The sequence below is a fragment of the Dendrobates tinctorius genome, unplaced genomic scaffold, assembly GCF_039654945.1.
Source record: "Dendrobates tinctorius isolate UK_male_01 unplaced genomic scaffold, ASM3965494v1 ptg000129l, whole genome shotgun sequence".
Lineage (NCBI taxonomy): Eukaryota > Metazoa > Chordata > Amphibia > Anura > Dendrobatidae > Dendrobates > Dendrobates tinctorius.
The window spans coordinates 44,728,410-44,751,912 of record NW_027361797.1 but is presented as its reverse complement, the minus strand read 5'-3'; the positions used below and the strand labels follow the sequence as shown (position 1 = coordinate 44,751,912).

Sequence of the window (23,503 nt, the reverse complement as noted above, 5' to 3'; positions counted from 1 at the left end):
CAACCCTATGAAATATCTTTGGTGAGATTCAAAGAAGGCGGTTATGACACACTAATCCAAGAATATTGGTGAACTAGAGGCTATTGCCAGTGAGGAAGGAGCTATGATTCCACGGCTGTGATAAACACGTCATTGCTGAGGTTAGTGATTGGCTACAAGTGTTCACATTTGTCCTTACCGATCAGGAAGTACAGAGGTAGGAATTGTATTTCATGCTTTGAAAGTTGCCCCCAGTTCAGAGGTTACCATGAATATGTGGAAGTTTTTAAAACATTCATGGCAATTTTATGTATGTCCCAATCTGAATAGGAGTAAGTTTTTCTTAAATCCTAAAGGGGGAAGTCTCATTCCTATTTGGGTCACTCCCATGAGTTCCTAGGGGGTGGGACTTATCAACCAAGATGTTGATAATCATGGACCCAGTTTTGATGGGCATGTGACCGCTGAAAAATTGACCAACATGTCACCTTAAAAGAAAAAGAATAAAGATGACACTCATCATTAATTGCAAAAGGTGTAGGATTTATTAAAGTGGTGCAATGTTTCAGTATGTCACCATTTTACAAGTGTTTTGATTTTCTGAGTATAGAAAATAATTTTTGGATGGAATCTTAACCCCCCCATTACCTTCCATTGTATTTTATTCTGTTTTTTTTAAATTATTAATTTTTTTCAACCACCATACAGATCCATGGATATAGACCTTTTTGTGGTGCGCCCAATATAATCATTTGCATGGTCTTTATCAAGGTGAGGCGTGCTCATTGGATAATTATGCAGAGCACCTTAAAAAGATGCCTAATGGAAAATCCTGAGAGCAACGCTCTCTAAAGCATGGCTAACGGAAAATCCTGAGAGCAACGCCCTTTTGGTAAAGACCATAAGAGTTAGTATATTTAGCATCCACAAATCAATAAATAAATGGAATTTGCTATTGGCAATGGAAGTATCCTGCGCTGCTGGATTAATGACATGCCACAATGGAATATAGAATGTTGGTTTATTGTCAACACGTTTCAGAGTCACTCCGACTCCTTCTTCTGGACAACCGTGAATGAAATATAATTTCATGTTCAATCATCACAGCGCCATTTAAGAGGCAGAAAATTAAGGAAGGTGACCCTTCTGATGCCATTTGGCAATTCCCTCCATTTTCATAGGTACCACTGAAGGCCCCCGTGTCTGCTATATTTGTACAATTTTACAATATTCTCAAGTGACCACGTGCTCAGGTCCCCTAAGGGGACTAATAAAGGATGTAAAAAAATAGAATGATTTAAAAAAAGCAAAAAAACAAACAAACAAAACAGTATAAAAGTTCATATCACTCCCGTCACTTTTTCCATAAAATAAAATCTAAAAAATAAAAAAAATTACCATACATATTTGGTCTTGTTGTGTTTGGAACTGTCTAAACTAATAAGATATTATAATATGTATTTCATACAGTGAAAATTAACATAGTCACGGCGTTGGCCACCTCCAAAAAGTCATTTCCAAAAATGGTAATGATAACATCTTCAGCTCGTACCACAAAAAGAAAAAAAAGCCCCAATACAGCACAATGGAGAGAAAATAAGAAAAGTTTTAGCTATAGAAAGGTAAGGAGGAAAAATCGAAAGTGAAGATGGACCCAATAGTGTTCACAAAGACCTGCATGAAGCATGGTGCCGGCCCTTCTTCTTAGTAGTAATTTACTGCTTGCGCCACTCCGGATCTACTGGTGGGTCCCAGAGCAACTTGCACTCTTGTAGCCACTCCTGTGTATATAATATAGTGTATATTGGACTCAGGGATACAGGTAATAGTGAATGGGTGTGTGACGGCGTCCTCTATGGAGACATGTGGAATGAGCCTTAGTGGCAGACACATGCTGTGATAGCGACGCTACACAACGGTGACACAAAACCATAAAATAGGATCACTTCCCAAAAACAACCACAACCCGTCCCCCAAAATATATCTCACTCCAAAGCAGTAAAATGGAGAACTTTGGTGAGAAAAAGAGAAGCAGCTGCAAACAGACGATGGAGGGCCTCTGAGATGTCACCTAAGTATGCAGAGTGACAGCTGTCACAGGACCTATGGAGGGAGCATCTGCCATTTTATGTACTGCTCCATCCTGCCCCCTGTCTCTGCTGACAAGCGACTCTCTATTTACAACAGACGTTTCACTTTCCCCTTTTGGGACAGGTCGGCGTTCGTCGCCATGGCAATCACTGCAAAATAATGAAAGGGGACCCTGGTCACTTTCAATTTATGACGCCTCAGCCCCGCTAGAGAGCCCGTGAAATGTGGGTGAGGGCCGTAAGCATGTGCTGAGAGTCGCTTTCTGCTGTGAAATATCTTTAAGGGCTTGTGAACAGTTTGGTGACAGGCAAGCGACGAATATGGAAGATAGTGTGGAGGAGACTAGACAACGTTGAATTTCCAAATTACCATAGTAGATATGATTTCTACAGGCGCCATCATTCTTAGAAATCTCTAGAATCAGAGATGCAGTGTCAGACACGGGTGCCAGGGGCCCACCTGTAACATTGACTGTGGGTGTCCAATGTTCAGCTACACGCAAATGTTACATTTACCCTCTTTCACAAGTGAACCTCTGCTTTGTAAATGAATGATGAGTTAATTTTTTTGTCTGTACATAGTGAATCAAGTATATTGTGCTCATCGTGGGGCAAGGACTCCTGCACAGGGGCCCACCGGGAGATTTACTGTCGATCAGTCTGACGCTGCAGGGGTGTATCTAGAAGTGGTACACACTTACAGTTCCACCAGGGTCCTGGCGACACAAATATTCTTCTGCCACTTAAACTATATGGATAAAATGATTGGAACACCTCTTATCAATTCAGGTTTCTCTTTCAGTCCTACTGTCACATAGATATAAAATCAAGGTATTGAGTTCAAGTTCGGTCCTGTAGTAGGAGTCACCCGTGTAATAAGTCCGTTCATAAAATTTCTTCCCTCCTAAAAATTGGCCCATCACCTGTGAGTGATGTTATTGAGAAGTGAAAGGAACTGAACCAACTCAACTGGAGACCACAAAGTTATAGAGTGGGTTCACCGAGTGATGTGGAGCAGAAAAGTCACCAACGCTCTGATAACTCCATAAAAACAGAGTTCAATCTGAGTCCTCAGGTGTAAACATCAGCACAAAGCTGTGCACTGGAAGCTTCATGGCCCAGTAGCTGCAAGCAAGCCTTACATCACCAAGCACAATGCCGAGCACTAGACTGAGTTGTATAAAGCCAACACTACAGGACTCTGGAGCAGTGTTCTGTGGAGTAACTGATCACACTTATCTATCTGGCATCTGATGGACAAGTCTGGGTTTGGTAAATGCCAGGGTAATGTTACATGCCAGACTGCATAGTGTCGACTGTAAAGTTTGGTGGAGTAGAGAAAATGCTATAATTTATTTTTCAGAGCTTGGTCTAGGCCCCAAGTTCCAATAAAAATGGCAGGGATAATGCTAGGGAGGTTCTTTTTCAGGGATCAGCCTCGACCTCTTCCAGTAAAGGAAAATCTTAATTTTTCAGCATATCAAGATATTTGGGACAATTGTAGCTTTCAAATTTGTGGAAACAGTTTGGCTAAAGCCCTTTTCTGTTTCCCATGACCATGCCCCAGTAGACAAAGCATCGTTTGGGAAATGGTTGCGGAAGTTTGATGTCGAAGAACTTCGCTGACCGTTCAGAGCCCTGACCTCAACCCAATCCAAAATCTCTGGGATAACCTAGAATGGAGATTGCGGGTCTGGGCCTTCAGTCCAACATCAGCGTCTGACCTCAGTAATGTTCTTCTGTATGAATGGTCATAAATTCCCACAGATACCTCCAAAATCTTGTGGAAGGTCTTCCCAGTAGAGTGTAAGCTGTTTTAGCTGCACACAGGGACCATCTTTGTATTAATTCCTATAGATTTACAATGAGAAGTCATAAAATCTCCTGTACGTTTAATGTTTAGGTGTCCTAATTATTTTGGCTATATAGTGTAAGAAGACACCAACACTACAAATGGAACCTGTTAAATGGTGGCCCAAAATCTAGTAACACATCTGGTGAGGACACTACTGTAGGTAGTGTGTGTGGCGGGGCATTGACATGACCCAACCTAAAAATATAAAATTGGTACAACCCTCCCAATTCCAAAATGGTTGTCACTTCGACCTGTAAGATGCAAATTTATCAAGTTTTTAAGGATTTTATTAACAGCTGCAATTGTCAGTCTGACCATCCATAAAAGACCCACATGAATACCTCAACTACGTACAGATGATGCTCAAATGTCAGCCATAGATGTCTACGGTAAACCTCTAATGGTACAAGTCACACTTTTCCTGTAATGTCAAAGTTTTAAAGGGAACCTGTCACCAGGTTTTTCCCATATAAAGTAGGGGCAGCACCTTTAAGCCCTCTGTCACAGCATTCTAACATTCTGTATATGTCCCCAATTCACACTTCATGACACAAAAATAGCTTTTATTATTCTCACTAAGGCTAGTTTCACATTGGCGCTTTTTTGCGCAGCGCATCGTGCGCAAGAAAAACGCATGAAAAACGCATGAAAAACGCAAGCAACGCTGCGTTTTTTTTACGGCAAGCGAACGCTGATGCGTTAAAAAACCGCAGCGTTGCTTGCGTTTTTCATGCGTTTTTGGCTTGCGCATGCGTTTTTCACGCGCATGCGTTTTTAGGTGTGATATTTCAAAAACTGTTTTTAACAAACAAGAGAGAGTTCACCAATGGGACAAATGGGACAACAGTGGGAGTGTGTCTTTATATAGACCTTGTACAGCAGAATTCCTCACATTTTGCTGCTTTGCCAGTGGATATGATGGATATGCGTATGGATAATTTCCGTTTCAAGCTTGATCTTGACATCGCGATGTCTCAGGCGTATGCCTTTGCTTGCCAGCGGGAGAGGGAGAGACACCAGAGATGGCAGCGGCGTCGCTTTTGGAGGCATCCGATAATAGAAGTCCGGGAAAGCCGTGGAGCGTATCACACGCTGTACACCGAGCTCCAGGTCAACCCGCAGAAATTTGGAGACTATATCCGGATGTCCCAGGAGAGCTTCATGGACTTGCTGGGTATGGTCGAAGGTATCATCCGGAGACGGGACACTCAGCTTCGGCGTGCCATTCCTCCGGAAGAAAGGCTCCTGGTCACCTTACGGTATGTAATTTTTTGCCTAAATTTATTTATTTATTTATTTTTTTAAATTTTTGGTGTTTTTTTTTTTTTTTTTATAAAAAATTTTTTTGGGGTAATATTTTTTTGCATCATTTTTAGAGAAACTGTTCGGCACCTTATGGTATGTAATGTTGTGCCTAAATTGTTTGGGTTTTTTATAAATTATTTTTTTTAACATTTTTGGTTTTTGGTTAATAATTTTTTGCATCATTTTTACTGAAACTGCTCGTCACCTTATGGAGTGTAATGTTGTGCCTAAATTAATTTGGATTTTTAAAAAATGTTTGTTTTTTTTTGGGGTAATATTTTGTTGCTTCATTTTTAGTGAACCTTTTTTTTTCCCTAATTTTTTTTTCTCATTGGATTTTCTCATTTACTAATCAAAATTCTTTGCAAAATGTTTTTCTGCTATATTTTATTTAAAAATCATGCAAAACAGATATGCCATGTACTTTTGATTTCCAGGGTTTTTATTTATACCCTAGACAGAAATATAATTTTTTTTTTTTTTTTTTTTTTTTTTATTGACAGGTTCCTGGCAACTGGAGAGAGTCTGTCATCCCTGCATTTCCAGTACCGGCTGGGAATCTCCACTTTATCCGGGATAGTTGCCGACACCTGCAGGGCTCTGTGTGAAGTTCTCTGTCCGGAGTATCTGCCCTTACCCACCACCGAAAAGTGGCTTCAAATAGCTGAAAAATTTTGGGGACTCTGCAATTTTCCAAACTGCCTAGGAGCCGTGGATGGGAAGCACATCCGAATCACGAAACCAGCAAGAAGTGGCTCCGAGTTCTTCAATTATAAGAAGTACTTTTCCACAGTCCTTATGGCGATAGCGGATGCTGACTGCCGGTTTGTGGCGGTGGACATTGGGGCTTTCGGAAGGAGCAACGACTCGCACACTTTCAAGAACTCCAATATGGGCCGGAGGTTGTACAGCAACCATTTTAATTTTCCACAGGCACAGCCTCTTCCCCAAACTGATGCTCCACCACTGCCATTTGTTTTAGTTGGGGATGAGGCATTTCAGATGTGCCAGAACCTGCTAAAGCCGTACTCCAGCCGTGCCTTGGACCACACCAAGAAAATTTTCAATTACAGGCTGACAAGGGCACGCCGGACTGTAGAGTGCGCCTTTGGCATTTTAGTGGGCAGATGGAGAATTCTTAGCACCGCCATCAACCTGAAAATGGAAACTGTGGACGAGGTTGTGAAGGCATGCGTGGTTCTGCACAACTTTGTAATGGCAAAGGAGCCACCGAACTTTGCTATGGACGAACCTGCTGCCAACCCTTTGCCTGATTATAATCAGCACCCTCTTCGGTCTTCAGTGGAAGTTGCCCAAATGAGGGACAAATTTGCGGATTTCTTCGTAACCGATGTGGGTCGTGTAGCATGGCAGGACCAAATGGTATAAATATGTTTGTTAATAAATGTTAGCATCCTTCACTCTGGTTGATAACTGACCATGTCATGTTAAATATTTTGGTTGTACTATCTCCACTCTTGCATGCAGACTGGAGAGATGAGAAAGGTTTACAACTTCTACCATTCCCTGGCCTGGTGTCATGAAGTGATGATGCCCCAAAAAAAAAAAGCATCCTGACTTCATAAATAAAATAAAATAATAAAATACCATCCTCAAATCAGTCTTTATGATACCTGCAAGTTGAGAATATATATGCCTTGTACCCTCCACCATCATTCTGACCAATACCAACAGACAGAAGAGACTGGTGGATGAAAATACAAGTCATATATTTGTGTTTGTCACATCACATAGCTCCAAGAATGATACAAGAAACGTGTCAGTACTGGAGCTATGTGGTGTCACAAACACAAAGTGTAAGGCGCAGTGTGTGCAGGTGATGAAACACAAAATAACCAAACATTTTTATGAAAAAAAATTAACAATTTTTTTTATTTAGGATGGTGGAAATTGGGGTGTGTGGAGGGATGAGGAATGGCTGGTGGAGGTTGTGGTTAGAGGGGAGGGAGGAATTAAAGAAGTGGGAGAAGGGAGGCGAGGTAAGGAAATTTGGGAAGTGGGAGGTGAGGGAGGAGGGAGGGTGAGAGACCTCCTGCTGTTTTCCCTCCGATTTCGGCGGCTGCCTTCACGTTTTGTGCAGGAGGACATACTGGACCCCCGTGACCTGTGTGACCGCCTGGAGCTGGGGGACCGCATGGTGGTTGGGGACTGCCTGCCAGGATCGTGCTGCATGCTGGTGGTGGTGGAGGTTATGGTCGGTGCCGCAAATATCGAGTGCGGGTCCCCCGTCTGCTGATGCTCCGTGGTGGTGGCGGTGGCAGTCCAGGCAGGGGTGGTCCTCGTGCTGGTGGCGCTGAAGACAGGGGTGGTGACGGGCCATCCTGTGGTGGTGGCGGCAGCAGTGGTGGGCCAGGCAGGAGCAGCGCTTGGCATGGAGATGGCGGGTGACAGTCCAGCTGCACTCGGACTTGGGGTGGTATGCAGTGGTCCGGCGAAGCTTGGAACAGTGGTGGCCATGCAGTGATATGCAGCAGATGTCGGTATTGCAGTATAACGAGTCAACGGTGGCACTGGTGGAAATGCCACCGCTGACTGCTGCATATACCGAGTCTGCTGCATAGCCTGCATATAAGCATTGTTGCAGGCCTGCATGACAGTTAACTGGAGTTCAGGGGTAAGGTGTTCCGCCGAGTCCCGAGCTATCTGTGTGTAAAAATGCTGGGCTGGTCTGGCGAGGTCGGCTTCCAGGCGCTCAAGGCGACCCTCGATAGACTTGAAGCGTTGGTCCAAAAGGAGGAACCCGCTATCAAGTCTATCAGAGAGTGCCTTGAGGCTACTCTGAAAGACCGAGCTCAACTGAACGAACTCGGGCATGGCAGGCCTGTCCGAGGCCCTCTGCCGCTGCTGGCGGGAAGTGCCCGCAAAACCAGTGGCAGAGACCTGGGACAGGGGAACACCTGAGCGACCAGCTTCCTGGTCTCCAGATGACTGTGGTCCAGACCTGCAAGGTGCTTCGTCGCTGATGGATGGCTGGGAGGGGTCCGTGGCAGCTGGATGAAGGACCGCTTCGGAGCCAGGTTGCAGGGTGCTGCTCCAGGTGCTGTGAAAATATAAGAAAGAAATTAGTACCATAGCATAAAAATCGCCAAGTCCTGTGGAATTGAAAAGCACAGAATAAAACACAATACAACTAGAATATACTTACGTTCGGGAGGCAAGGACCGGTCTTAAAAAGGCCATGGCACGATGATACCAGTATTTCGTGCCGGTCCTTGACGCAGCACCACTGCGAACCTCTCTCTCCTGGCGGATATCCCTGTTGAAGCGGTCCTTCATCGAGCGCCAACGGGTTCTGACTTTGTTCACTGTAGGGAAACAATAAAACACAAAAAAAAAAAAAAATTAAAGACAATGCGCTGGAAGCTGTGATCACCTAACTGTGTGTGATGCTAGAAACTCCATGGGGTTAATAGCATCACACCAAGTTGTGTGATCAGGGCCAAGATCACTGCTGCATCACACTGCAGTGAAATACTTACGAAACTCCTTGCGGACCCTGGCAGTCGCGTTGTCCCAGCCATCCATCAGCGATTCGGCCACCTGGTTCCAGAGCCGCCGGATCACCACGCTGTCCGAGTGCAGCTGGTGACGGGTGTCCCACAACGGAACTCGCTCCTGGACTAGACGAATGAGCTCGTCATTGTCCAGGGCGAGCTCCTCCTCCCGCAGTGGAGCCTAGAAAATAAAGAAAAAAATTTTTGATACATTGAAATATAAAAATAAATGCATGAATGAAAATAAAATACAAATAAATTACATATACCCAAAAAATCCAGCAAAGTACGTTGCAGAAAATATAAAAAAACAAAACAAGCCATGCTATTAAAAAAACACACCAAAAAAACCCCCACACAAAATACATTAAAATAACCGAAAAAACATTTTCAATGTTTTTTTTGGTGTGTTTTTTTTAATAGCATGGCTTGTTTTTTTTTTTTTTTTTTTTTTTTTTTATATTTTCTTCAATGTGTACTTTGCTGGATTTTTTTTTTTTGCTTTTTGAAAGGCATTGAAAATGTTTTTTTCGGTTATTTTAATGCCTTTCAAATACCAAAAAAAAAAAAAACCAGCAAAGTACACATTGCAGAAAATATTAAAAAAAAAAAAAAAATACCAAGCCATGCTATTTAAAAAAAACCCACCAAAAAACACATAAAATACATTAAAAAAAACGAAAAAACATTTTCAATCCCTTTTCAAAAACAAAAAAAAAAACAAAACAAAAAACGTTGCTGTAAATATAATAAAAAAACCACACTAAAACCACAAGCATAACAAAAACCCGAAAATACTCATAAAAATGAAAAAAAAACCTTTCAATAATAAAAAAAAATATAAAAAAAAACCAATACGGTTTCCCAAAAAAAATTGCATATAGAAATTAAGCTATCCCAAAAATTTAAACATTCTGTACTTACATCCCGTCTTCCCGCCCGCACTTGGCCTTGCTGCTGCTCCTGCCGTTCCTCCTGGCGTGGTGGCGTGGTGGAGGATGAGCTCTGAAAAATAATAAAAAAAATTAGCCACATGTGTACATTTTTTTTTAACTATCCATAGGGAAGCATGGTACTCACTTCTTCGGCCTCGTGCCCAGTCTCGGGTACGAACTCTTCAGATGAAGAAGACATGCTGGAAAAAATAAAAAGAGAAATTAGTACTTAGAAAAGTTTTGAACTTTTTTAATTCAACATTCAGGCACACATATAGGTATTTAGGCCTGTTTCACACTTCCGTTTTTTTGGATGGTCCGCTAAAAAAATAGATCCGCCGTTTTCTCCGCAAACGGATCCATTTTTTGACGGATCCGCGGTAGCCGCAAATGTAAGTCTATGGGAAAAAAAAAAAACGGATCCGAGAAAAAATCGCGGATCCGTTTTTTTAGTGGCAGATCCGTTTTTTAGCGGACCAAAAAAACGGAAGTGTGAAACAGGCCTTATACTTACATTATCAGCAGGTTCTTGTGGAGAAAATTTGATTGTGTCTGGCTCGCTCTCTACTCTCCAGAGTACTGGTGAATTCCACCGCCCACTCAAACTTTTTATCACCTGCTTAATTAGCGTCTAGACAACTTTCCAGACGTGTTGACCTTAAAAACGCATGCGCAAAAAAACGCAAGCGTGCGCAAACACATGTGCACGCATGCGCTCTCATAGGCGCCAATGGGGGGTTTTTGCGCATTCCGTGCGCAAGCGTGCGCATGCGTTTTTTTGCCGAGACAGGGCGGACCAAAAAATGCAACATGTTGCGTCTCGCGCGCCTGGCGCAACAGACAAAAAAACGCATGCGCACGAAAACGCTAACATGCGCAAAACACTGCGCACGCCATGTTAAACATAGGGGCGCAGTGCGCATGCGCACGGTGAGCTGCGCGCAAAAACGCCAATGTGAAACCAGCCTTACAGGGCGGTCCGGTCCAATGGGCATCTCTGATTTTGATCCGACGCCTCCCCTCTTCTTGCGATCGCCTTCCTCCTTCTTGCTTCTTGTAAATGACGCATCCTACATCATTCACACAGTCCTCTGTGGCGCTCCTGCATGGGTATATTCGCTCTGCCCTACTGAGAGCAGACAAAGTAGTGTAGTGCGCATGCGCCGGAGCTCTTTGGCCTTTCCCAGCGCATGTGCACTACAGTACTTTGCTCTGCCCTCAGCAATGCAGAGAGAAGTACACCTGTGCAGGAGGACACTGTGTGGATGACGTAGGACACGTCATCCACACGAAGATGAATGAGGATGGCAATCATAAGAGAGGAGGCGCCGGATCAAGACCAGTGAAGTCCATCGGACCGAACCCATGCCGTAGGTGAGTATAGTAAAAGCTATTTTTGTATTATGCATGGCGGATTAGGGACTTGTATACAGCATTCTAGAATGTGGTCACATAGGGCTTACAGGTGCTGGTGCTACTTTGTATGGGAAAAACCAGGTGACAGGTTCCCTTCGACTTCTGGACATGGCTGTGCTGACAATACAACATTGCTGAATGCAGGGAACTTTCTTTTTTCATCTTTTATTTTTTTTAATTAGGTCATCCATGATCGAAATCCCAAAGAATTTTGGTAGTAAAAGCTGAAAAATTCACGTACTGTAAGAAGAGAGGGTCAGACCAACGCTTCATTTTCACATGGCGATGGGCCTGGGTGTGTGCCGTCCAAATATAGAACTCGTGCAGGCATATAGAATTATGCTTATGTGAATGAGCATTAGATCAGGTTTACACCGTGGCTCTGCTTTCATCCACAGAATGCTCTGTCCCTAATACTAACGGCCTTGTTTTTCCTTGTTTTTCTATAAATTGCACCCGCCTTTGCACGTAAAGAAGACCTGTCACTGGGTCAAAAATGGGCAGTTCTATTGCTCTTATTTCATTCCTGCTGATCCCCTGAGTATTCCTGTGATGGTGGGATATGCTATGTGGATATCATTTTGTGTATATTTCTATTTCACTTATTTTCATAGTGTTTTTCTTGTTGCCTTGTAAGTCTACAGCCTGACTGTATCTGTCTCTTGATGACCCCCTGTAGTTCCTCAATCCCCAAGGCTCCTTTTCTCTCCTCTGGGAGGCCTGCAAACCGCCCCAACCTGTTTGACTACCTCTGGACACAAGGAAGGAGGTGGGGAGGACAGGAGCTGGACAAGTCAGTTCCTGTTGGAGAGCATCGTGTAAAGACTGTATCACAGAGAGAAGGAAGTGTTTGGACCCATTTTATCCTCTGGATGCTAGAGTTTTGGAATCTCATCTCCCTGGACATTTTATCCTGTTACTGGACTACATTCTTGTTCTGGACTATTGTATCCTCAGTGTGGTGGATTATTTATGGACCTTCTAATTTTGCCTGTAATAAAGGTCTTGGGATTGTTCACACTTCCCTCGCTCTGTTGATTGTGTGGTATCGGAGAAGGACCCCTTGACAATTCCTTTTCTTATTTTTTTATTTATTTATTTTTTTAAACCCACCTCCATTTCCAGAGATATGGTCCTTTACTCAGTGCACCAAATATACTAATTTTTATGGTCTGTACCAAGGAGGCACTGCTCACTTCTTAATTATACAGAGCAGCCTAAAAAAATATGTCTCCAAGAAAATCCTTAGAGCAACACCCCATTGGCAAAGGCAAAAAAAAAATTGAAAGAAAAGGTCCAATAATAAATAAATAAATGGGACACTCAGGGGAAATAAAATCTGAGCAAGAGCGGCCCCCTTTTGACCCAGTCGCCGGCCCTTTTTAAGAGTCATTTGGAGTGTACGTGCCCTTGTGCGGACCCATCCTTACTTGACTCTTCAGCTGGGGGTTCGCACATGGCACTGATTTGTGATATCCTAAGCCCCCACTAGATCGACTTACACCTTTAATTGACAGATGTCATATCTAAGAAAACAAGGTGAGAAATGACTCACTTTCTCACACACTTGAAGAGCGCGGTCACAACAAATTACTCCTCGGCCACATCACGGCTACATTTAGAATAAAGCCGAGCGAAATGGCGCATTTATGTACGTGCTCCGTGTTCTGACTAGGATTTTTCTATTGGAGAATTGAGACGAAAATATACTTTTTTGGTATGATCATTTTACTATAATGGCAAATTTGGCACATTGAGGTTACATGGAGAATATAGGTATATTTCCCATTGAAATTATTGGGAAGGTCGGAAAAGATTTTTTTTAGATTTTTGGCACATTTTCCGTGTCGAAAATATTACAAAAAAACTCTACGTGAACTTGGCCTGAGGGCTCATGTAGATGATTGCATAAAATGGATGAGTGCTGTCCAGTTTTTTATTAAATAGCACACTGACCCATGAGATGAACCATTTTTCTCTCGGATCGACTTTCCATGAAAAAAAATTTGAGGCATTCACTATTTTATTGCGTATCAGAAGAGACTCTTCCATTCAAGTCTATGTGGGCCTAAAAAAACAATACAGATCATCTGCGTGCCATCTGATATTTTTCAAGGACACATTTGTATTATTAACCTTAGAAAACGTTATTTGATCATGTACATTTTTTAATGCAGATGTATGAAAAAGGACACACGGATGAAAATTGGATAAAAATTAGTTGAAAATCTTTTCTTTTTTAAATTAATTTTCTGGATGGAGGTAAGAGAGCAGCCGATCCCACCCAGCTCTTTCAGCTGCTCATAAGAACCCCGACACATAATCCGGGCTAATAGAACACCTCTCAGCACTATGTGTGCTAGAGCCTGCTTCTCCGGGTCTTACATCACTGAGACCTTACGATAGATAGATAATAGATAGATAGCTCACAGTCCAGTGTGTATGGGGTCCTTGCGACTTTACCTTGACAGATAATGTCAGGGAAGAGAAGGATCCGACACTTTGAATTTCCTACCCTTTTGTTCCTCGGAGAGAAGTCCCCCTGAGAAATCTATTTCATAGAGAACACAAGAGTGCTCTGCCGAGCGTTCCTGTATATGGGGGACTTCGGGAGAGGTAGCTGTCCACCGAGTGATAGTTTGGCCGACAGCTATCTATTATGCTTGGGGGGGGCTTTACCGAATGATTGCTTGGGTGACAGCTATCTATTATGTTTTGGGGGGGGGCTTTACCGAATGATTGGTTGGCTGCCAGCTATCTATTATGTTTGGAGGGGCTTTACCGAATGATTGCTTGGCCGACAGCTATCTATTATGTTTGGAGGGGCTTTACGGAATGATTGCTTGTCCGACAGCTATCTATTATGTTAGAAGGGGCTTTACCGAATGATTGCTTGGCTGACAGCTATCTATTATGTTTGGAGGGGCTTTACCAAATGATTGTTTGGCCGACAGCTATCTATTATGTTTGGAGGGGCTTTACGGAATGATTGCTTGTCCGACAGCTATCTATTATGTTAGAAGGGGCTTTACCGAATGATTGCTTGGCTGACAGCTATCTATTATGTTTGGAGGGGCTTTACCGAATGATTGCTTGGCCGACAGCTATTATGTATGGGGAGGCTTTACTGAATGATTGCTTGGCTGACAGCTATGTATTATGTTTGGAGGGGCTTTACCGAATGATTGCTTGGCCGACAGCTATCTATTACGTTTGGAGGGGCTTTACCGAATGATTGTTTGGATGACAGCTATCAACGGAGACGTAGAAGCTTTTAGACCTTGACAATACACCAGAACCAGTGTAAGAGCTATTATTATTTTACTGCCCCTAAAGGAATGACTCGACCATGGTAATATCCCTTGGATCTGCTAATCTAGCAATGCTATTGGTTACCCTGTTGCCATTTTCAGGCTTTGATAATTGCACCCCGAAATGAAATCCAATGCAAACTGATTCCAAAACATGATTTTTATTGATAGCATTGTGTTTTCATCGTTCTTGTTACTTTAACACATCATCGTTTGGTATCGTCAGTGTGTGAATTTACAAAAGGTGTCATAGTAGAAACAGCCGGCAATGCATTATCAATATAAAAAAAATATAAATAAATAGGCTGAGGCATTAAACTGCTAGCTGTGGAAGCTCAGGATCCCCATGGTAGTGGATGAAGAGGACATTGCAGACGGCGCTTATCGAGGAGATGATTTTTGCTTGTAGATCTTGGAGCAGAAGCCTTCCCCCCTTCAATGGGGCAGTCTTTGATTTTGATGACCGGGTTCCATCAACATTTCAGTTTAAAAAAAGTAAAAGGGGGAGGTAATATTTCTAGGATCATCCATTAGGAGTATCACTTTAAGCCTTGACCAAAGCTTGGAACTCTGAAAAAGTGGGAAAAAGTAGCGTTAAGGAAAGAATCATTTCTAAAATACGACCTTGGTATCATTAGAAGCTTCTGCGTATTCAACATTATTCTGTATTATTTTTGTCTTTACTTAAAAAACTTTTGGAAGTATGGATTTCCATAAATGACAAACCCCTTTAGGTGATACCTTATATGTCTATCAGTGCCCTAAAATATCACAAAGCTGCAACTAGAGATTAATAGCTTTTTTTTTCTTTATTGCACCTTGTGAAGGACGATGGGCGTCAACTGTGCAATGATATGGTATCAAAGACCCCATTATAAATCAGAAAAAAAATCCATACTTCACATATAAAATAGACTTTTCCATATTTACCTTCCACTCCGATTTTGCCGTCACCATCTGAGTCACCAGCGGACAGGAAGTTCTTTGTTTCGGAGTCGGAGAGTTCTCTGGCACCAGCGCTGAAGTTCTTCAGGAACAGTCTAGATATGGGAAAGGGAGAGTCACAATGTAGCAGAGGAACTCTATAGACCCAAACACAAAGACCCCTGAGATTTCATTAATAGCGGCAGATCTCCTAGCTAAAAGCCATGGACGGGCAGGCTTTAATCTTTCCCTCCCTCCAACTTATCCCATTTGTGGTTAAGTCATTACTCACTTCAGCTCATCTTCCTCAATGAATCCGCTCTTGTCCTGGTCCAGGATTTCAAAGACTTTCTTGACTTCAGCCTGGGACTTGCTGCTCAGACCAACCTTGGCAAAGAAAGATTTGTAGTTGAAGGAGTCCTTGGCTGAAAAGGAAATAATTAGGGAGTTTAGATTGACAGATTATAGATAGAGAAATAGATAGATAGATAATATAAAGATAGATTCTAGATGGATAAATAAATATATATTAGATAGATAGTCATAAGAGAGATGATAGATAATAGATAGATAGATATATAATAGATAGATGATAGATAGATATTAGATACATAGATAGATAATATAATAATATATAGATAGATAGATATTAGATAGATAAATAGAGACATAGATGGATAAAAAATATATTAGATAGTCATAAGATATATGAATGCTAGGTAGATAGATTAATAGATAGATAATATATATATAATATCAATAGATGGATAGAAAGAAAGATAGAAATGTATACTTTATTCTAGATTAATAGGTAGATAGATATGAGATGGATAAAAATATATATTAGATAAATAGACAAGATCGATGAATGATAGATAATAGATAGATAGATATTATGTACATTTTATTCTAGATATGAGACAGATAAAAATGATATATATTAGATAAACAGACATAAGATAGATGGAAGGAATAGAAAAACATGAAATAGATAAAAAATATATATATTTTAGATGAATATTGATAGGCAGATAATAGATAGATATATAGATAGAGATAGAAAATAGATAAAATAGATTGATTTGAAATAGATATATGTGAACAATAGATAGCTAGATAGTCAGACACACTAGTTGCATGTGATTTGTATCTAAAAAGTCCTTCTATTAACTGTAATGTTAGTTGCAAAAATATTTCTAAATACGTTTTTACAATCTACAGGGACGCTAATAAACTTTCCCTATGCACATGAGTCAGTTTTGCTCTTCAGCATATTGGACATTTACCATGGAGTAAAGTAGATGTGTTTCCTATTGCCAACTCCTCTAAAGCTCTAGCAATAATCCGGTAGCCCTTGCAGCATAAACTAGCAGTCCCCCTCTCCTCCACCAGGAGGCGCTGTCACTTCTCCCTTGACCCTAATGTCCTAGCTGTGCTATCCTGTGAGATGAGGAGTGATGATAGACCAAGGTGCTGATCGCAGAGAGTACAGTACCTTCAGCGATGGCAGCTGAGATGTCAGCGTCACTGAGGATACCGGCAAATGCCATCTTCTTTATCTGCTAAGAGATAAACGATGAGTTAGACATTTCGAGCCTTGCTGGTACGGGGGCAACATAAGGAATAAAATAGATTAGCAGATGCGCAGATATCAGTGGTGAGTGCCGTACGACACTTCTGAATATGAGCATGTTACATTGTATCCATAGCATCACAATCAGCAATCTGCCACAAAGTAACCATATTTCGGCGGAACAATCAATATTTACGCTAAGACCTGATACATTGTACCCTCCCCAACAACACAAGCTTTGCTTTGAATCAGACACGAGGAAACAATCCAGGTTCATGACGTCGCTGGCGATGAGAGTTGCAAGTAACCAAAGTGATGTTGCCCATAAAAAAAGAAGTTATTCCTTTGCAATAACTGTAGTCCAAAAAAAATGAAAGGAAATCTCCTTCCGGTCTGATCCTTGGAAATAGGGAAATAGTCTTTTCTTTCGGTAGCAATTCTTCTGTTCTTCCAAGTTGGAGCAAGATAGAAATCCCAGAGATTGAGAGAGCGGAGAGCGTGTAACTCACCTTTGGGTAACTTTTTTTCCGGTGGAGGAAATCTGTGACTTGTGCTTGCCCCCTTAGGGGACACCGCTTATATACCCTCCAAACACCACCCTCAGACCATATACAGTAGCATAGAAGACCCTGTCACCGAGCAATTCTTCCTAAGCTGGGGCTGTAAAACCTGCTGGCTAATGACTTGGTTATTTATACCCCACTTGGAATTTAAATGATGGTTTGGTCAACAATGTTCTATGAGAATGAGAAGGGCTGGATCGCTCTCCTTTCATGGTCTTCACGTTGTACAATATCCCAAGTGCATAAGAATTAAGTAAAATATTGTAGATGAAGCAAGATAAGTGACGAGATCCTTCCATGTCCTAATCAGGGCTGTCTTAAGTTTCTCGGATGTTCGGTGATGTATTTACGGCGCGGCATAAGTATAGCACCATCGCTAGTTCTCGCAGCTTGAAGGATCGTTGCTCCTTTAATACAATTTACATTAATATAAGATCGGCTCGGGGAGGGGGTCTGCAGTGCTACTTAATACCCTGTAGCTCTTCAGCTGTTGCTAAACTGCAGCTCTTAGCAAACTCTTCACAGGCGTGTAACTGCTCTCAGATTATAGTTTGTATGTAGCAGGAAGGGGTTAAAAATGTGCGTGAAAATTAAGTTTGGAAAAAAAAAATGAGATCAAGGTATGACTTGTTGGATCTTTTATCCATCGCTGATTGGCAGTGCAACTAGGAGATAAGAGGCGCCCGGCGGCTCTTTATCTCCTCCGCGTGCACTGGTACAGGATTTCTTCTATAAGGCCATTTTCACACGTCCGTTTATTTCCAGTACCGGAGATATCCGTGTCCATGTGTGCAATACTTGCGGCACACGTGTGGCAACCGTGTGCCGCATCATTATCACACGGACGGCTGGTGAGGAAGAAGCACTACAGCAAGCGTTGTTCCCCGGCGGCGGGTGCTGAAGACGGCTCTCATCATTCTTCCCGGCTCTGCCGGCAATCAGCACGAGCAGGGGAGAATGATGAGAGTTATATTAAAGTCAGAACGATGAAAGCAGGTGGGGGCTTTTGGGACTATTACTCCCATCAACCTACACCTGCTGCCGCTAAAAACAGTGAGAGCAGTAGCGGATGATGGGGGTCTTCCTTTCCTGCCGCCTGCGCTAGAACTAAAATAAATTAATTAAAAATCCGCCATGGGTTTCTCCCCTATTTTTTGATAACTAGCTAGGTAAAATTCACAGCTGGGGGCTGAAACCCTAAGCTGTCAGCGTTAGCAAGGCTGGTTATCAAGAATAGAGGGGTCCCCATGCTGTTTTTTAAAATTATTTAAATAATTAATTTAAAAAAACGGCGTGGGTTCCCCCCCATTTTTGACAACCAGCATTGCTAAAGCTCATAGCTGGGGGCTGGTATTCTCAGGCTGGTAAGGGGCCATTGATATAGGCCCCTCACGCCTTAAAACAGCAGCCCGCAGCTGCCCAGAAAAGGTGCCAATTATGATGCTTTGCCTGGCTCTTCCCACTTGCCCTGTATCAGTGACAAGTGGAGTAATAGTTGGGGGGTTGATGTCATCTTTGTATTTTCAGGTGACATCAAGCCCACGGCTTAGTAATGGAGAAGCGTCTATTAGACACCTACCTATTAATAATCCTATAGTCACGTTGTAAGAAAACACAAACACCGAGAACAAAGTCGTTTGATTGAAAAACTGACACAGACTCCTTTAATGATCTCAATTAAACCATACTTACAACCTCGTCTAATTCCACTGAAGCCCTCGATCTCCTGTAATAAAACTAAAATAAAAAAACAATATACCATACCTGCAGGGCCGTATTTACCACTAGGCACCCGCGGGCATCTGCTTAGGGCGGAACGATGCGGGGGGCGGCATTTGGGCAAAGTTTTTTTTTTTTTTTTTAATAATGGAAGTCCGGGTAGGATCCTCCCCTCCGCTCCCCTCTCCTCCCCTCCCCTCTTGAAGACATCATACTCACCTCCTCGCCTACAGCGGTGCCTGCAGCTCCGATGGTCTCCGGCGCCGGCATTCTTGTGAACGGTCACATGATACCGCTCATTACAGTAATGAATATGGACGCCACTCCTCTACCATAGGCGTGGCGTCCATATTCCTGACCTTAATGAGCAGTATCACGTGACCTCTCACACACTCAGGAAGTCAGGAAGAGTGCCGGCGCCTGGAGCGGTAAATGTGATACATGCAGGAAGCATGAGGTGAACCCAGCTATGCATACAGGGAGGGGGAGATGAGTATGAGCCTGGGGGGAGGTGAGTATAAACGGTTGGGAGGTGAGTATGAGCAGGGGGGAGGAGGTGAGTATGAGCTGGGGGGGAGATGAGTATGAGCCCATGGGGGAGATGAGTATGAGCGGGGGGAGAGGAGTATGAGCACAGAGGGGAGGGAGGAGATGAGTATGAGTGGGGGGGGAGATGAGTATGAGCCCAGGGGAGAAGGAGGGGGAGATGAGTATGAGCGGGGGTTGTGAGTATGAGCCCGGGGTGGGGATGAGCATGAGCCTGGGGGGAGATGAGTATGAGCCCGGGGGGGAGATGAGTATGAGCAGGGGAGGGATGAGTATGAGCCCAGTGGAGAGGGAGGGGGAGATGAGAATGAGCCCAGTGGGGAGGGAGGGGGGAGATGGGTGCACCGAGGAGATGGCTGCACTGGGGAAACGGGTGCACTGGGGAGATGAGTGCAACTGGGGAAACGGGTGCACTGGGGAGATGGCTGCATTGAGGAGATGGCTGCATTGAGGAGATGGCTGCACTGAGGAGATGGCTGCACTGGGGAGATGGCTGCACTAGGGAGATGGGTGCACTGAGGAGATGGGTGCACTAGGGAGAAGGGTGCACTGGGGAGATGACTCCACTGGGGAGATGGCTGCACTTGGGAGATAGCTGCACTGGGGAGATGGCTGCACTGGGGAGATGGCTGCACTATGGAGATGGCTGCACTATGGAGATGGATGCACTGAGGAGATGGGTGCACTGGGGAGATGAGTGCACTGGGGAGAGGGCTGCACTAGGGAGATGGGTGCACTGATAAGATGGGTGCATTAGGGAGATGGCTGCACTAGGGAGATGGGTGCACTGGGGAGATGGTTGCACTAGGAAGATGGGTGCACTGAGGAGATGGGTGCACTGGGGAGATGGCTGCACTAGGGAGATGGGTGCACTGAGGAGATGGGTGCACTAGGGAGATGGGTGCACTGAGGAGATGGGTACACTGAGGAGATGGCTGTACTGGGTAGATGGCTGAACTAGGGAGATGGGTGCACTAGGGAGATGGCTGCACTGAGGAGATGGCTGCACTAAGGAGATGGCTGCACTGGGGAGATGGCTGCACTAGGGAAATGGGTGCACTTGGGAGATGGGTGCACTTGGGAGATGGGTGCACTGAGGAGATGGGTGCACTAGGGAGATGGCTGCACTGGGGAGATGGCTGCACTGGGGAGATGGCTGCACTAGGTAAATGGGTGCACTTGGGAGATGGCTGCACTTGGGAGATGGCTGTACTGAGGAGATGGCTGCACTAGGGAGATGGCTGCACTAGGGAGATGGCTGCACTGGGGAGAAAGGCTACTTTCACATCAGTGATTTTTGCCAAAGTGTGTGCATTAGTCATACTCACCAATGGGGGAGGCAGCACTAAAAGTGCCTAGGGCAGCATAAACTCTAAATACAGCCCAGCATACCTGTCCGTCATTCTGTCCCATGCCATAATCCATGTTTGGGGGAGAAATAGTTTTCAACCTGGATGGTGCCAAGATGCGACCATCTAGGCTGAGAACCACTGGTGAATGAGATGCTGCGATCATAGCATCATTGACCAGTGGAGACATCACCGAGGTTCCCAGCCGGGCTGAGCTGTGGAAAAATGCCACGCAATTCAAGCTCAGTGTCTTCACAGCAGATCACCATGAAAAATTCCCATCTAGTTTTTTTCAGTCAACTGGGCATGGTTCTCATAAAAAGAGTTGAAGATCACGCCCACTTGGCTAAAAAGGTTATATTTCCTTACAGGTCATATCTCAGGAACGGAGAGTCACGGGAAAAAAAGAAAAACAGCTCCGGATTCAGGAGAACAGCGGCAATTACACCATTCCATATTCATGGCAAGGAACAGTTCCTCTTTAATTATGCAAAATAGCAAATGCCTAATAGACAAAAACGCTTCAAAAGTAGTACATCCAAAACGAAAAAAGATGAAGCAATGTCTAAAAATTCAAGCTTTATTAGAACATGATTATAAAATATCTGAAGAAAAACATGTTACAGATAAAATGGAGGGCATAACAAACAAGCAGCCGCACCTTCGGGTAAACAGCAATGCTACATATATATGCAATGATAGAAATGCTCTTATAGAAGTTTTTACAAAAAAGAGCCATATACATAGAAGCCTAAATACAGATAAAAGCCTAAAATAGGACCAAAATAGTACATAAGTATGCTGGTATAATTATACGGCTATTATATGCATATGAAAAAATAGGACACTAAAAGAGCCAAATTGAAGATAACTGAGTGCTGGGCTATATGGAATCAATATGTGCTTATGCAAAAAAGAAATAATAAAACCCAGTATATATCTCCAAACAGATGGTAAAAAGAAGCGGCTGCTACAGCATATTTACCTTGGGGTGCGGGCAGGAAACCCCAACGCGCGTTTCGCGGTAGCTTTATCAAGGGGTTTCCTGCCCGCTTATAATAGCCATTTAATTATATCCAGCATACTTATGTACTATTTTGGTCCTATTTTAGGCTTTTATTTGTATTTAGGCTTGTATGCATATGGCTCTTTTTTGTAAAAACTTCTATAAGAGCATTTCTATCGTATGTAGCATTGCTGTTTACCCCAAGGTGCGGCTGTTTGTTTGTTATGTCCTCCATTTTATCTGTAACATGTTTTTCTTGAGATATTTTATAATCATGTTCTAATAAAGCTTGAATTTTTAGACATTGCTTCATCTTTTTTCGTTTTGGATGTACCTCTTTAATTATGGTAGATCTTCGGACTCATCCATTATATGCGTTGTGCACAGAACTGTATTACAGATCCGTCTATTGTCCTTTTCTGTACTTTTTTGTGACTCCAAATATATGGAGTACAGGGAAACATGAAAGATATGTCACTGCCTTCTTATAAAAGGGTGAAATTAATTTTGGCTTGCATGGTGCATAACACGGGTAGACTCGAAATGAAGCCTTGTCTCACTGATCCATATTTCAGCAAACAGGATCCCTGCACATTGTACATGAGCCCTTACTCCAGCAGATCTTCGACTCTCCATGGTGTCTACCCCTGTGGAGAATGTGCTGCCCAAGAACCTCCTGTCTGAGACAGCTGCTCCCATTTGATTTATGACATACTCCTACCTGCCGTTACAGAGTTCCACAATCGTCATTTCAGATAGCAAATCCAGCAACTGTGCCAAAGGTTCCTGAGAATTTCTCCATAAATCCACGCTCCGCAAACGTCATTAGAAGTATCTGAACCAGCAGTCTATAAAATTTGAAATCAAATAGGAATTTATTAATACATATATATTTATTTTATTTTTAAATCTGCAGCATCTCAATTTCAGTCTCGGAAACGTTCAGATTTCACCCATTCATTTCAATAGGGGCACTAAATTTGCAGATTATACTGAAAAAGCACATAAAAACACATTAATAAGTGTGGAAAATATGGACACTATTTGTTACACATTTTACATGTAGATTTGACTCATTTAAGTATATATAGTATCAGCAAAGTAGATGAGTTTTAGCTTAATCAGCGTGCCGCGTCTTTTTTTTTTTTAGAGCGGAATTTGGATTTTGTTGCATTTTTTGTAATCTGCAGCATATCAATTTCTGTTTTTGAAAATACACCCTTATGCTATGTGCCCACATTGCAGAAATGCTGCAGAAATCTTCGCAGCATTTCCGCAACTCCCTGCCGCTGGTAAAAACGCATGCGGAATTTGCATGCCTTTTCCCGCAAAACTCAAGCATTTTTAGCTTGCAGAATGCTTGCGCTTTCCAAGCGATTTGAAGCATCACTTGGAAAGGTGTTGTCAAGAGTTGTTC

The 23,503-nt window shown here is 43.0% G+C and overlaps 1 protein-coding gene across 1 annotated transcript; it reads right to left on the bottom strand.

The window, feature by feature from the left end:
* Window positions 1–14,950: 14,950 nt before the first annotated feature.
* Window positions 14,951–16,880, bottom strand: LOC141047889 (parvalbumin-2-like). Its single transcript, XM_073543208.1, has 4 exons — window positions 16,826–16,880; window positions 15,623–15,755; window positions 15,337–15,446; window positions 14,951–14,976 (listed from the first exon to the last, which is right to left on the bottom strand). The coding sequence occupies exons 1-4, from the start codon at window positions 16,878–16,880 to the stop codon at window positions 14,951–14,953; spliced, it is 324 nt and encodes a 107-aa protein (XP_073399309.1).
* Between the last annotated feature and the right edge of the window lie 6,623 nt (window positions 16,881–23,503).